At 45.5% G+C, this 14,585-nt stretch overlaps 1 protein-coding gene across 12 annotated transcripts in view; it reads left to right on the top strand.

Annotated features, from left to right (window-relative positions):
* Window positions 1-14,585, top strand: part of MAP3K4 (mitogen-activated protein kinase kinase kinase 4) — a 150,260-nt gene that overhangs the window by 101,155 nt on the left and 34,520 nt on the right. For all 12 annotated transcript variants that reach the window (XR_014311382.1, XR_014311383.1, XR_014311384.1 and 9 more), the window contains 3 exons: window positions 5,267-5,509; window positions 7,937-8,083; window positions 13,206-13,363. Coding sequence is in view for 8 of the 12 variants with exons in the window: in XM_082729492.1 (XP_082585618.1) it covers window positions 5,267-5,509; window positions 7,937-8,083; window positions 13,206-13,363 (548 nt within the window). In the remaining 4 variants the exon portion in view is untranslated. The remainder of the gene's footprint in view (window positions 1-5,266; window positions 5,510-7,936; window positions 8,084-13,205; window positions 13,364-14,585) is intronic.

Below are 14,585 nucleotides of genomic sequence, written 5' to 3'. Positions count from 1 at the left end.
CCTGGGGTTTGAGGGGTATGGTGAATCTGCAGTACGGCCATTGTGACTGAACTTTCTCCCTTACATTCTCACCTCCTATTAGCCCCACAGGAGTGTGTGTGTATGTTTCCATAGATGGACATAGAGACAGAGATAAGAGATTTAGATTTAGGTTCATTTCTCTTTACTTCTTTTTTTTTTTTAAGGCTCTTGTTTTGGTTTTGTAAACAGCCTCCTGATTCATTTCGTTTGTAATAGAGTCCTTGATAAGGGCTCATAAGACCATTGTTTTCTGAATTCTTGGCTTTTCCTGACAATTTGCAGCATTGACTTTTGCAAGTTTGTTTGGCCATACCATCTTTGGCTTGTATTTTCTGTCCTTGAATAAGTTTAATATATATCCTTCATCGTCTTCTGGCAAGCAGCATTGAGGTTGCAAAGTCTCATGGAAATGTGATTTTTTTTGTTTCTGCTTATAAGTACAGACTTGTTGGTCTGTTTAATTTATTTATAACCTGAGTGTCCAAAGGATTGTCTTTTTTCTTTTTCTTTAAACTCCACTAGTTTACCTGGTGTTGGTTTTTCCACATTGGCGTTTTTGAATACATAGTGCCCTTTTAGTATATGATTTCAGGTTTTGTTGGCTTTCTTCTTTTCTTTTCTTTTTTTTTAAATTTCAAGTGAATTTCTTAATGTTTTAACTCTTTTCTGTTTCATTAGTTTGGTTTTCTTCTCTGGGAACCACTACTGCATGTGTTTTGGATCTACTTTGCCTCTCTGTCACTTTATTTCAAACCAACCTCCCTACCTCCCGTCTTTTCTTCCTTCTCTCTCTTTCTTTCTGATTTATAAAATTGTCTTCATTTTTACCTTCGATTTCTGTGAAGCCCTCATCTGTTCTGTTTTTTTGTGCTCATGTTCCTACTGGTTAGCTTTGTGTTTTTAAGATGATTTTCTTTTTTTAAAGATTTATTTATTTATTTGAGAGAAAGAGAACAGGAGCAGGAGGAGGGAGAGAGGGAGAGAGTGAGAAGCAGACTCCCCACTAAGTTAGGAACCCAAAGCGGGACTCGGTCTCATGAACCTGAGATCATGACTTGAGCCAAAACTGCGTCAGGTGCTTAATTGACTGAACCACCCAGGTGCCCCTAAAGTGATTGTCAATTAAAAAAACTATCTTTCGAGTGCTATCACTTTATAGTAATATAAAGTGATCTTGTGAGTCTTTCTAATTATAATTTATGTTGTTTTATATTTTCTATGATTTTCTTAATTTCTTTTAGCTTTCTTGGGGAAATTAGACTGCAGTTCTCTCTGTTAGTGGACACGTCTTTCTGGCAGGCTTTCGCTGTTTCTAGGGTTATTCTGCTCCTTATTTCTCTGCTTAATAACCCTGTATTGGATTCTACCACAGTCTTTTTGTTGCTCATTTTTAAACATATTTGTTTTCATGAACTTTAAGGAAAGAGAGAGTTTAGAAAGTGTTAGGGTTTGTAGCTTTGAGCTCCTTCTTCTGAATTGCCAAAACACATGTTCTCTTTTCTTGAGATCTTCCGGTGTGGCCCTCCTACTCCTGGGCCTTCTTATTCTTCACCTCCTCTCTCCTTCCCTGGTCCGTTGGATTTCAGTCGAGCACGTTCGTCCTGGAAGGGGAGTTTAGCTGGTAGTTGTAAGAGTTTGGGAGGCCGAAACCACTTCAGCCCTTTCAGACCTGTTGCAACCCCTTGACCTCACTCATGACTTTGTGCGCAAATCACTGTTTCCCTCAGGCCCTCAAAGAGAAGCAGGGAACTTTCTATTGAATAGTCATTAGTGATTGTGGCATTTGTCCCTTTGGGCCCATCAGACACCCTGTTAATCCCCTATGTGCTGATACTACAGGGTCTGGCACAGTTCACCTCCCCCCATTTCTTGTACTTTGTAGTTCATGGAGATGCCATTGGACATGTGTCTCAGGGAGTTCTGACTTTGTGTCCTCATTCTCTCCGTTCTTATGGGGGAACTAAGGGAAATTAAAATCCTGCTGCCACCACTGCCTTTCCAGAATTTCTGTTACTCTGTTGACCCTGTACTAAATTGCCAGTATTTGGTTATTTTTGACTGACTAAAATGGCAGTTTTATATGGCTTAATCTAATATATAGGGCACCTGGGTGGCTCAGTCAGTTAAGTGTCTATCTTCAGCTCAGGTCATGATTTTAGGGTCCTGGGATCAAGCCCCACATCAGGCTCCTTGCTCAGCAGGGAGCTTGCTTCCGCCTTCTCTCTGCCTGCCTCTCTGCCTACTTGTGATCTCTCTCTCTCTCTGTCAAATAAATAAAATCTTAAATAATGTATAGCTCTCTGTTTAGGTTATTAAACCTGTATTAACATTTGGAGTCTTTCCATATGTATATGTTCAAACATATTTTTGTATTTACGTTAATACATACTCTAGTTTCTCATATCAGTTAAGAATTTCTAACATAGCTGTATATCTAAAAAATTATGACTATAGTTATAGGGGGAGATAAGAAGTAATTATTTTTCAGTTTTCTTTAACATTGGATTATCCATTTTACAACTTCTTCAACTGCTGTATACTTTTTAATGTATTGATTAGAGATAATTTGATACATTTCTCTGCTGATCTGTTTACAGTACTTTTCTGTTTTAAATAAAGTAGGTTTATTAGTAACTTGTCATCATTTAGGGCAGTTCTTCCCTTTTATTCTTTTAAAAATTTCTGGGCTGTTTTTACTTTTGCATGTTACTTTCTTCCACATTAATTTCATTGAATGAATTTATTAACCTCCCCAAAATGCCAGCGGGGTTATGATTGTACTTGGGTTTTTATTGATGTCTTGATTATTGAGTCAGGCCAGGTTTCCTGAGTTGATCACAGATTTTATACCATATTTAATCCTGTGTTTCCCACTGGAAATAATAATAAACAGATGAAATAGTAGCAAATAATGCCATTCTTGTACTTTATTGCCCCTTCCTCTCTTCTTGTGTTTTATTGAAATAATTGGGAATTTAATACTTGGGTTTTTTCCTTATAGTATGCTTAAAAAAAATACTCCTTTCTAGAACTTGATTATAATCTTCCACCAAGTTATCATCATGGAGTTGTATCTGCCTGTATAACTTCTGCTAATTTCATGGCTTTTCACTTCTTTGGGTATTTTTGTCTTGGGATCTTTATTCTGATTTAATTTTCATTTGACCAGACCCTACTGTACTTCCTCAGTAGTTTTTAGTGAAGTTCTTCAGTGAAGATAAATGAATTGTACTTTGAGTTCTTCCCTGTCCAAAGAGGTATCTTCTTTCTTCTTCGCATATTAGTGGTATCTTGAGTGTGCAAAAAGCTCTCCTCCAGCTCCTCCTCCTGTTCTTTCTGGCCTCCTGTTTTATCTTCCTGTGAAGCTCCTAGATCTGACTTCCATGTCTCTATTTTTCACTCAAAACTTCCATTCCTTTTTCTTTCGCTCTTTGTTGTGGTAATAATTCCTGTAGTTAATGTCTAAGCTATTAATTTTTACCACATTCATTCAGTTTTCACTGGCTTTATTGAACTTGTTTTGGGAATCTTGGTTTGTTAAATGTTTTCCGGAGGACTTCAGTGCGATTGTGCAGTAGAGTATTTTACGGATCTCTCCTGTTTCCTCCATTAATGAGTGTCGCTGTTTCGATGCTTCGCCTTGGTTCCCTTAGTTAAAACTGCTGTTTCCTCTTCAGTGCTTCTTAGTAGTTTTTTAATGTCTGTTCCTCACTGGACACGGATTGACCCACCGGGCACCACCAGTGGGAACACGTTTCCTCCGCGGGAGTGTGGGTCTGGCTGTTGGGTCTCCCACGCAGTGTTGTTTTGCACGATGGACAAGTAGGGATTGTTCTCTTTCCCAGTGAGCCTGTAGCAGATGGGTGAACAGGCTGGAACTCTAGAGAATGCCAAAAAAAAAAAAAAAAAAAAAAACCAAACCTCTTTAGAATTTTATCAGAGAAAGTTTGCAGAATTTTGTAGAGCTTTGAAGAAGCCTTTGACCTGAGATCATTCTGTACACCAGAGGAAAACAAGCGTTTATTATTGCCTAAAGCTTTTAAACAGACATGTCTTAACCCTAACCACATTGACCACATTTTTAAAATGATGTATCATTTAAAAAATTCCTGGCTGCTGTGGGAAACTGAAGTATGTATTAATTTAAATGCAGAAGTATGTGTTGAGCATAAAAGGATGTGAGCAGAGGAGACCACTTAAGAATTCACTCCATGAGAGGGAGCATAGATAGGAATGACATGGAGGCAGAATAGCTACAATTGGTGATGCTTTAAACCGAAGAGAAGTTGAAGGGCATCTGGATGGCTCAGTTGGTTAAGCGTCCGACTCCTGGTTTTGGCTCAGGTCATGATGTCAGGGTCCTGAGATCAAGCTCTGTGTCGGATTCCGCCCACAGTGCTGAGTCTGCTTGTCCCTCCCCCTGCTCGCTCTCTCCCTCTTTCTCAATCTCTCTCTCTGGGATGGATAGATAAAATCTTTAAGAAAAAAATTGACGAGAAGTTGAGGTTTTCGAATCTGTTGGCCTCTATTTTCTCAATAAAAAGAGAAGGGAAGGTCTTTGGATGTGATTGGTCAGGATGATGTTGCCAGGGGTCTAAGGACAGTGGGGAAAGCTCCACATCCCCTGTCCTATAAGGAAAAGTCTAAGGCATTTGAAGAGGGTAACTGTAAGGAGGGATGGGCAACCCTGGGATTCCTGGGAACATTGAATAACAGATACTTGAGTGGGACCAGACAGGTCAATTTTATGAATTTTTTTCTGTCAGCATCATTTGGTGTAGCTCAGGAGAGCAACGGACTAGAAGAGTTTGGTTGCACCAAGTAATTTTTGTGTTTATATAAACAGCTCCCTGGTTTTGTAATCTTTTCTCCAATTTCAATAATTTCTGGTTTTCTCAGTCTGAAGATAGTTATGGCTAGTAATATATATAACCTAAAAAATAAAGTGTTCTAATCATTTTAAGTATGATGATAAAATGTTTGATGCAAATGATGAACTTGATTCTTTTTCTGCTATGATTTTTTGAGAAAAACATTATAATTTGGTGTCCTTGTTATGATTTCTTATTACTTTTAGAACTTCTTGAGTCTGTGTTGAAAATGTTGAATTATTCTGAAGAATATTTTCCTGCAAAATTGTGATTTTGTAGATCGTCTGCAAACTATAGAGAATAATAGTTGATAACCGCAGCCTTAGGACGTGGTTTCGTATGCTCTCTTAACTTCTGTTGAATTTTTGTTCTAGTTTTCCGAATTTCCACACCCTATGTGGGGTTCCGATTATGTGCAGTTATCCAGGAAGCCACCTTCCTCGGAGCAGAAGTGTAGCACTGTGTCGTGGGATGAGCTGAAGTCCATGGACTTACCTTCCTTCGAGCCTGCCTTCCTGGTGCTCTGTCGAGTCCTTCTGAATGTGATACACGAGTGTCTGAAGTTAAGATTGGAACAGAGACCAGCTGGGGAACCGTCTCTCTTGAGTATTAAGCAGGTCTGTTTCAAGCACTCCTTAAAAATATTTAGTGATTACTGTGCTATTCTGCAGGCTTATAGTTTTTATTTTGGATTGAGGGTTTTTTTTTTTTTAATTGTTGCAAATAATGAAAATGTGCTTTGTGTGGAGTCCTTAGAGATAAGATTGTTGCTCAACCTTTCTGCCATCGCTTCCTTATTCCAAAAGGATATACAAGTATGGTGATGAAGTGACACAGTCTGTAAACATCGGTCTTTGGAGGCTGGAATCTTAAAATTCACTCGTTAGAAGTAGTTTAAGTTCCTTAAATTTATTTATTTTTTGTTCTATTTAAGCTGTGTGGAAACAGATAAATGTCTTTAGAGTATGCAGTGGGGAGATGTTTGGACTTTTTGTTTGCTTAGACATTTGCATGGTTTAAATAGTAATGACAGCTGCTGCTTTCTTGTTTTCATTCATTTTGGATGGGATTCTCTAGGGAGTTTGATACTCCAGAGGTAACAGGAATGACTGGAAGCTATTGTATCTAGCTCAGTGAATGCTGCAGAATGTTTGTTTTATGATATTACCATATCCACTATGCAGAATAAACATGTCAGATTTTGGCAAAAAAAAAAAAAAAAAGAAAAGAAAAGAAAGAGAAAGGTATGTTTTTGTCGATTGTGCATGTCCATCCCCTCATGATGGAAGGGCTAGGAGCTCATTGGTGACGACCGATGGCATCTGGGGACAAGCACAGGCCATATGATAGGCCCAGAATAGGTTTAGCTGGAAGGGGGTGACTCGCGCACTTCATTGTCCTCACTTCAAGTTTCCGGCCGGCACCCACCAGAGCGCTGCTTTCTCACTCGCTCTGCTGCTCAGCACCTTGCTGCCGGCTCCTGTCCTGCCATCCCCACTGGCCGTGCTTCTCACTTGTCCACCTGACTGCAGTGGTAATTTAGGAAGTTTGGGTAAAATACTTCCCTTTCTCACAGAAGGAATATTTCAGGAATGTAACCTGGTAAGACAAGGCAGAGTTTACCTTTTGCTGATGGGGCTATTGTGAGGATGAAACAGCACTTTATGTTAAAATATTTTTAAAAATAAAAACAATACATAGATGAATGTAGCATTACTAGGATCAAAATAAAACAAATTTTGGCCAAGATCATTCATAGATTCGGTTATAAGCGAATGTCACCTAAGTGACATCTTTTTTTTAAAGATTTTATTTATTTATTTGAAGAGGGAAATTACAAGTAGGCAGAGAGGTGGGCGGAGAGAGAGGGAAGCAGCCTCCCTGCTAAGCAGAGAGCCCTATGCGGGGGTGATCCCAGGACCCTGAGATCAGGACCTGAGCCTAAGGCAGAGGCTTAACCCACTGAGCCTCCCAGGCACCCCTAAGTGACATCTTTAACAGAGAAATTTACATCTGAACAGAATAGCTTTTAATAAATTTAACTCTAGCCATGGCTCTCTTATGAGGGTAATTATTTTTAGAACCTTTTAAGGGGGAAATTATGTTTATAAAAACAATCCATATTTATTTTAGAATATTTGAAAAGAACAGAAAATGATATAGACAGAAATGAAAATCATCCTATTATGCTGCTGCTCAGAGATAACCACTGTAATTATTTTGGTATATTTTTCTCCATCTGTTTTTTCTACAGAAGTCAAAGAAAAAAAATATATATATATATGAATTTTTGCCCTTAAATATTTTTTAAAAATAAGATTTTAATGTTTGCAGGAGTGCTCTGTTACATAGGTTCATCATAATTTATTTATCCCCATCATTTTAAATAATATTATGGTAATACATGATAACTGTTATGATGAAAACACTTAAAGGGCAGTCATCCCATGTCAGCCTCCCCCTCCTTTCCAGCGTTTCCTGCTGGGCCTGCCCATGCTGGCACTCAGCTCTTTGTTTGGATTTGTTTTCCCTTGGCTTCCATCTCATTTAAACACATCGATCCTAGGTTTGGTGGTGATTAGAGGCTTTTGATGGTAAAGGTCACAAATCATAGTAGTTGCTATGCTGAATTATTACAAAGATGGTCATGCTCTGTGGCATGTATGTAAATTTGAATCCCTATTATGTTTTCAGACAAAAATCATCAGTTTTGTTAGGGGATTTTTCTCTCCTACCCTTGTCTTATAGAATGCAAACTAGTACAAAAGTAGATCTTTTTCTCTGCTTTATTTTCTACACAGATGTACTTGTGCGGTCATAGGTTTTCACAAATTGGTGTTTGCCCGTATGATAGCTTCTCTGTGTATTCATGCTATATTAACTACTTTTCTTTTCAGTGTTCAGTTCTTAATTGAGACAACTAAGATAGTTACCTAAACGGAACTGATAAGGACTTGGAGAGCGTGTTAGGGCTTTCGGAGGTTGCGAGGCTGAGGAGGGGGTGCGCTGAGGGTGCGCGCGGTGACAGACTTTGTGCCCCGCAGCTGGCGAGGGAGTGTAAAGAGGTGCTCAAGGGCGGCCTGCTGATGAAGCAGTACTACCAGTTCATGCTGCACGAGGTGCTCGACCAGCTGGACGGGACGGACTGCAACATGGACGCCTTCGAGGAGGACCTGCATAAAATGCTGATGGTGAGACCCCCGGGGGGTGTGAATGTGTGTGAGAGAGAGCAGAGCGCGAGCACGTGAGAGTGAACATGGGGGCAGCGTGACCAACCTGACCTTGTCATCTCGTATTGGATTAAATTTGTTTCATCTAAATCCGCATTTTAACGAATCCTCAGTGGTTTTTGCGTTAGAATTTTTGATGAAGCTTAACTCAGTTCACTGTTTAACGTAAGAGTCTTCATCTTACAGCAGAATGGCCCAGAAATGGAATCATAGTCTGGTCCTGTTGTATTACGCTGTCTGGCATCAGCCATTTCTGTGTTGCTGCCCGCGCTAGGGCTGGGGAGGCCGGAGTGGACAGTAAGAGGCTTGTGGTCTGCTGGGACCTGGGCATGGGGGGTACTTGCACCCTGAGTGCCAGGGTGGAATCCTGCTGAGGTGCAGGGACAACTTGGAGACGGGTCCTCTCAGCTAGCCTGGGGACATCTGGGAGCTCTTAGCTGAGTCAGGAGTTAGCAGAGGAACCACGCACATCCGGGCAACTGTAAATCCGGGATCTAGCGGAAGCGGGCTGGCTTGGATTTCTTCCCAAGAGGACCTCCCCGGGCTTCTCACCCCACCGGTGGTGTGCTGCCTGGTGCTTTCCAGCCTCTGTCCTTTGGCTCCTATTAGTCCTTCCCGGTAGACATGTCCCGTTGCCTCACCTGTCCACTTCAGACTTACTTGGAAGTTTTACTTTTCTCTAGAAAGCTTTATCTGGCAGCTTCAGCCTTTAATGTACATTTACCCTGCCCGCACTCTCACGGCAGCTGTCATCGGGGCTGTGCTCTTGGTGCTCAGTGGTCTGCTGCTCTGCTCGAAGCTTCCTCAGCTAGCCCGGAAGCTTTGTAAGCCAGGGCTCCAAGTGGCCCGAGGTGCCCTTGTCTTCCGCAGTGCCCCGCAGCGTGTTAGTCTGTAACGACAGGCTGGAGGCACGAGAGTATATGCACGGGTGGTCCTGCCATGTGACGGGTCAATGACACAAAGTAAAAATGACAGTGCTTAAGGGTATATTGTGTTTGGAATGCTTTAAAGACCTGTTTTGTGTGACCTTTCACTTATCCTGTCTTGGGATGGCTCCAGCACACTCGGATGTCACCCCCACTTTCTAGGCTAGAGGAAAGGAAAAGAGCAGAAGGGAGAAAGTATCCTTGTCGGCTCCGTCCAGAGCGGTGGCGCTCCCTCGGGAGCCACTGCTTACAGGGTTCCCCCGTGTCGCGTTAGCCAAACCTGGTGCCTGCCTCTTGACTGTCGTGGAGGCTGGGCATGCAAATACTTAGCTCTCCAGCCTCTGTCGTGGAAGGACAGAAAGAAGAATGAGGGCACGAAGGGGACGTTCAGTATCTGGCATAGCACAAGAAATAGTTTTGAGTTTGAAATTATTTCCTGCGTGTTTGCGGCAGCACCCATAAAAGATCAAAGTGTGGAAAATGTGGCTACATTTGAAATACTATTTATTTCTTAGGTTAGAAAAGTCCTTACCATTGAAAAGTCATGGTAAAAAGCAAAAGCAAATTATTTTCTCTCTCTCTGTCAGTGGTTGGTTAAAGTAGGAGTTTAAAAAGCCAGAAAATGCTTTGCTTTGTGAACTGTCTTTGGTGGTTTTACAGCGGCACGCACAGCACCCTTTTGCATGCGGTCACTGGGGCAGGAGGGAGAAGAATGAGGCAGGTGAACTGTGCCCTCCAGGTCCTTCAGCTTCAGTGTCGGTGGTGAACTTGTGGGTCATCTGAAGTGTAGGGAAGGAAGTTACTCCTTAGAGCCGCAAGTGCTTAGGATTTAGTCTTGGTTTTGCTGCCAATGAGCCATGTGGGGCAAGATCTGCCTTAATCTCCATAAGTTCACAGATGAAGAGCTAGAAGTTAGCAGTGATTTTAAAATTGTGTCTCAAAGTATGCTCAGTGGCTAATGGCAGGTGCGTATTTTGAAAACTGGGGGAACCCAAACAAAATTGGTGTTTTCCTTAGGAAGGAGGGAGAGAATGGCCTTTGAATGATCAGTCACATCCTGGGTGCCACAGCACCCTGCTCTGGAGCCTCACCAAAAAACAGCAAAAAGAATGAAGAGTAAAGAATGAAATTCCGTGCTTAGTAAAGGAGGAGATTGACCACACTGCTCTCCTCTCCTTACCTCCAGAAAACTCTATTTGCCTTGAAATTTGGGCTAAAATGAGGGTTGGCCCAAACTCTGTATATCTCATAGCCCAGCCAGGGATTCATTAGAGCTGGGATATCCGGGCTGTGAATGGTCAGGAGAGAAGCAGGAGGAGTCGCCATGGAGGACTTGTCAGGGGCAGATCTGCGAGACAGGGGAGCAGAAGTGGAGACACTTCCAGAGCCGCGGGAGCATATCCTGCCGGCTGAGGAGGAGTGTGAGCTTCCCGGGGGGAGGGGAAGCGGAGGTCAGCAGGTCGCCATGTGGAATCTCTGTGACTTCGGGGGATTTACTTTGTGTGACATCGTCACCCTGACTGTGTGCAGGTCTGGGGACGTACCTTGGTGAGCGTTCGCTTGAGGCAACAAGCCATATTGAAGCTGTCCACTGTCTTAGCTCATTTCTCTGGGCCTGGCCTTCAAAAGAACCAAGGCAGTAAACACGATAGAGATGTAGGAACATGCCACGATCGAAGGAAGCGACGTAAAAAAAAACGAAGAGGAATGAAAATGTGACACTGATGAACAAGACGTGGCAGTTGCAGAAGAGCAGGAGGGAGGGCCGGGCCGCGCGCAGCAGGGCTTCCGCGAGGCCGGGCTCGTGCAGTGGGGTTCGTAGCGAAGGCTGCGGGTCCAGGGAGAGTTTTTAAATTGACGTTTCCAGAGACCATGTGAAAGCCTTTGGGACTGATTTTTTGTTAAGGGACAGAAATGAACAGAATTACGTGCATATCAGAGAAGAGGGAAATCGCTAGTGCGCGGTTCCCCTCGTGCCGTGAGGAGGTGAGTCTCCAAACACAAGTGTTGAGATCGGGAGGAAGCTTCGCTCGGCCGCTGCTAGGAAGGGGAGGACGGCGTGTCACACGTGACTGTGCGTTTTTGGTATCGAGAACATGAGGGGTTTCCATCTCAGGCCTTTTCCCCTTCGCTAGGAGGGGTGAGATGGTGAGGGTGTGCACCGGCTCTTTGAGAACAACGGGGGAGTGTCAAAGTGTGCTTGTAGGGAGGAGGAGAGTGGGTGGAGGGGACGTAAATATTACCAGAAACGTACGCCTGTGGTTGCGACTGTGACGTGGAGAGCAGTGGCTGCTCCGACCCGTGACACGCGTGTCCTCAGCTTCCCGAGTGTGGCCGTGGGGCATGGGCTCGTCAGGCTCATCGTGCCGGGGGTTTGGCAGGCAGGGAGCTGAAAAGAACGGGCGAGGTGGCGGCGTGGGGGGTGGCAGCAGCAGGGCGTGGGAAGGGTGACCGCGTGGCTTCTAAGCTGAATAAGGAGGAAGGGGGTGGAGCAGGGGGTTGTGACCTGGAGAGAGAAACCTGCGGCCTGGAGTTCAGGTGAGGCTTAAATCAGAGAACAGTCGCAGAGGTGATGGTTGGACAGAAGCCTGTGGGGACGAGGGGAGGGTGCAGAGGCAAGCTGTTTGGATTGATGACTTGAGGCCTGGAGGTGATTCTGTAGGGACAGGTCTGGGGTGAAGCCCAGCGTGGCGGCCGAGCCTGGGGCGGAGAGAAGACGAGGTGAGGTGTCGGCGTGTGACGAAGGAGGACGGGCAGCTGGCGGTCAGGAGGTGACAGCATGCGGAACGGGTTCAGTGGTGTATCTGGCGACGTAAATCTTAGAGGGCCAGGTATTTCTTTTGTTTTGGTTTTAAATAAGACCGCAAGAGTAGTGGTTCAAAAGGCACCGTGGTGCCCAGGAGGATGCCAGCTGCTAGCAGGCCGTGAAGCCCGTGGTCATATGGGCGCCTCGTGGCCTGTACGAGACAAGGGTCATCCTCGGGAGACAGCCAGATTTCAGGGAGGCCAGGGAGAGGAAGCAGCACTCCGAGAAGCCAGAGGAGGGTCCTGGTCTCATATTGAAGAGATTTATTTTATTTGGCGAAGATGGTGGTAGACCCATAAATTGTAGGTTCCACGTGTACAGACACCGGCGTTCCGAAGTGTTCATAAGGAACCCCGGACTGCGGATTCCCACCGCACAGTGGCTACTGGAGGCCCAGAAGACCAACTGAAGATTGTTTTCTTAAAGACCTGAAATTGCCTACTGAAGATTAGTACTGGATTTTAGAAAGCGTTCATTCCAGCGAACTCGGAGAGGTAGCCTGGTGAGATAACTGTGGTCGCAGAGCCCTGGGAGCCTCTGGGCAGAGGAGAAGCAAGGCAGCTCCGGGTGGGAGGGAAGCAGGGGCGGCAGGAGATGAGGCCGGCGTCAGGGCTCGTCATTCGAACAGCACACAGCGTCCGAAGGCGGTGGAAGAGTGACGCCGTCAGCGTCCCGGGACAGGGAGTGTGGGGCTAAGGTGCTGCACGCTCAGCGAGGTGTCCTTTCGGTAGACGAATCCAGCGGCAGCGAGGGTTTGTGACCCAGCAGCTGTGACCCTGCCTCGAGAAAAGCTGGTGGAGAGAAACCCCAGGACGCAGCGGATACATCAGAATAAGGAGTATTTTTAGAAATCATAATTTATATGTCATAAATCTTGAAAAAACACTGTCGTAGAAATCTGGGTGTCAGGAAGGGATGGTGAAAAGTGTGTTCATTCCCTCTCAACACAGAAGATACTGCCTAACGTTAAAATAAGGAGTTAAGGAATAATCCCAACCTCTTAAAGGAATAATGTTCACAATATATTAATAATGAATGTTTTGGGGTGCTATGATTTTGATTCATTTTTTTTTTTTACTTCTGTGTAGATTGTGAACATTTTATTTTGTTGTGATCTGTAGAGATCGAAAATAATGTGCCGAGCTGCCGGGGAGTTGTGCTGTGCCGTTAAGAGGCATCCCCGTTTAGACGTCAGTTCCGCGGCGAAGAGTCTCGCTTCTCTCCGTGCTCCGTGCTTGGCCGCCTCCTCACCCGGCTCTTCCGATCCGTAGCTTCCAGGTTAACAGAGGTGAAAGTCGGGGGCTGCTGAGTTCCATTCTCAAGTATCTCCTTTACGTTTTTGTATTTTAAGGTGTATTTTGATTACATGAGAAGCTGGATCCAAATGCTGCAGCAGTTACCTCAAGCATCCCATAGTCTAAAAAACCTGTTAGAAGAAGAATGGAATTTCACCAAAGAAATAACCCATTACATCCGGGGAGGAGAAGCACAGGCTGGAAAGCTTTTCTGGTAGGAACCCTTGTGCTCCTGCGTGTGCCTGCCGGCCTGTTTGCCTGTTCACTTACGTGCACGTGACGACCAGTCCTGTGTGTGTGTGGGTGTGTGTGTGGGTGTGTGTGCGCGCGCGTGCGCCTCTTCCCTGGGTTTTGGGTTCCTTCAAGTGGGGATGCTCAGCTGGGGGCGGGTTGCCCCATGGGGACATTTGGCAACATCTGGAAACAGTTTCGACTGTGGTGATGGAAGGTCGGACTGATTAGAGGCCGCGGACACGGCTAGACATCGTGCAGTGCACGGCGGAGCCCCCCAAACCAAGCATATTCCACCCAAAGTGTCAGTTTTGAAGTTGAGGAACCCTGCCTTCGCTCAAACCCTCTTAGGCCTCTGAAGAGTAGCACAGGACTGTAGATCTGCGTGCATCAGTCTCTGTGGGGACACAGGGAACCCAAGGTATGCATTTCCCGAGACTGTTCTAGGATGTTCTAGTCAACACAGAATCTCCTTATAAGGCACAGGTTAGACATGTAAACAGAGGAGAACCCTGAGGGAGTGGGGTGTGGTTGCAGGTGTGTGTTTGGAAATGGAACGTCTCTTGTCCAGGAGTGGACGGCTGATGGTGGGGTGCACCTCAGTGGCCCCTGCAGGGGGCCCCTCCCCACTGCCGGACCCCTCGGCTCTAGACTCGGCCGTTGTCAGTGTGTGCCGCCTCGTCCGCCACTGTCGTGCTGCTGTCTCTGTGCATCCCTGGCACCCCGCCTGGAGTAGTTTCCCTCCCCGCTGTCTGTCCTCCGGGGCCTCGGCTCGCCCGGCTCTCTTCCCACTGCAGTGGCACAGTGTCCTGGACTCCATCTCTGTGCCCTGCTCAGGACCTCGGCTCCCCCTTCTGCCCTCCCCGTCTGTTCTGTTCACGTCCTCCTCACATCCTGTCCGCCTGTGTTTCCAGCGAGCCACCAGCTTGCTCCTTTCCAGAGCTCTCCAGCCCTTCAGGCCCTGACTCCCCGGGCATGTGCCTTTCCAGTCCAGGCGCTTCCCAGAGTCAGTCCTCTGAGGGGGGGCCTTCCCTGCCCAGGGCGGCATCTCGCCTTCTCTCCGTCTCCTGTCATTTGGCCCGGCCTGCCCTTTCTTCCGTGTGCACTTTCTGGCCCCAGGCTGGGCCGCCTGCAGAAGAGATTGTTTGAAAGGTCACTGTTTGTTTGTGCTGCAGACGCAGGTGCTGGGATTTCGCTGTGTCCCC

This window comes from Mustela nivalis (assembly GCF_964662115.1).
Source record: "Mustela nivalis genome assembly, chromosome: 5".
Lineage (NCBI taxonomy): Eukaryota > Metazoa > Chordata > Mammalia > Carnivora > Mustelidae > Mustela > Mustela nivalis.
This window is presented reverse-complemented; position numbering and strand designations above follow the sequence as displayed.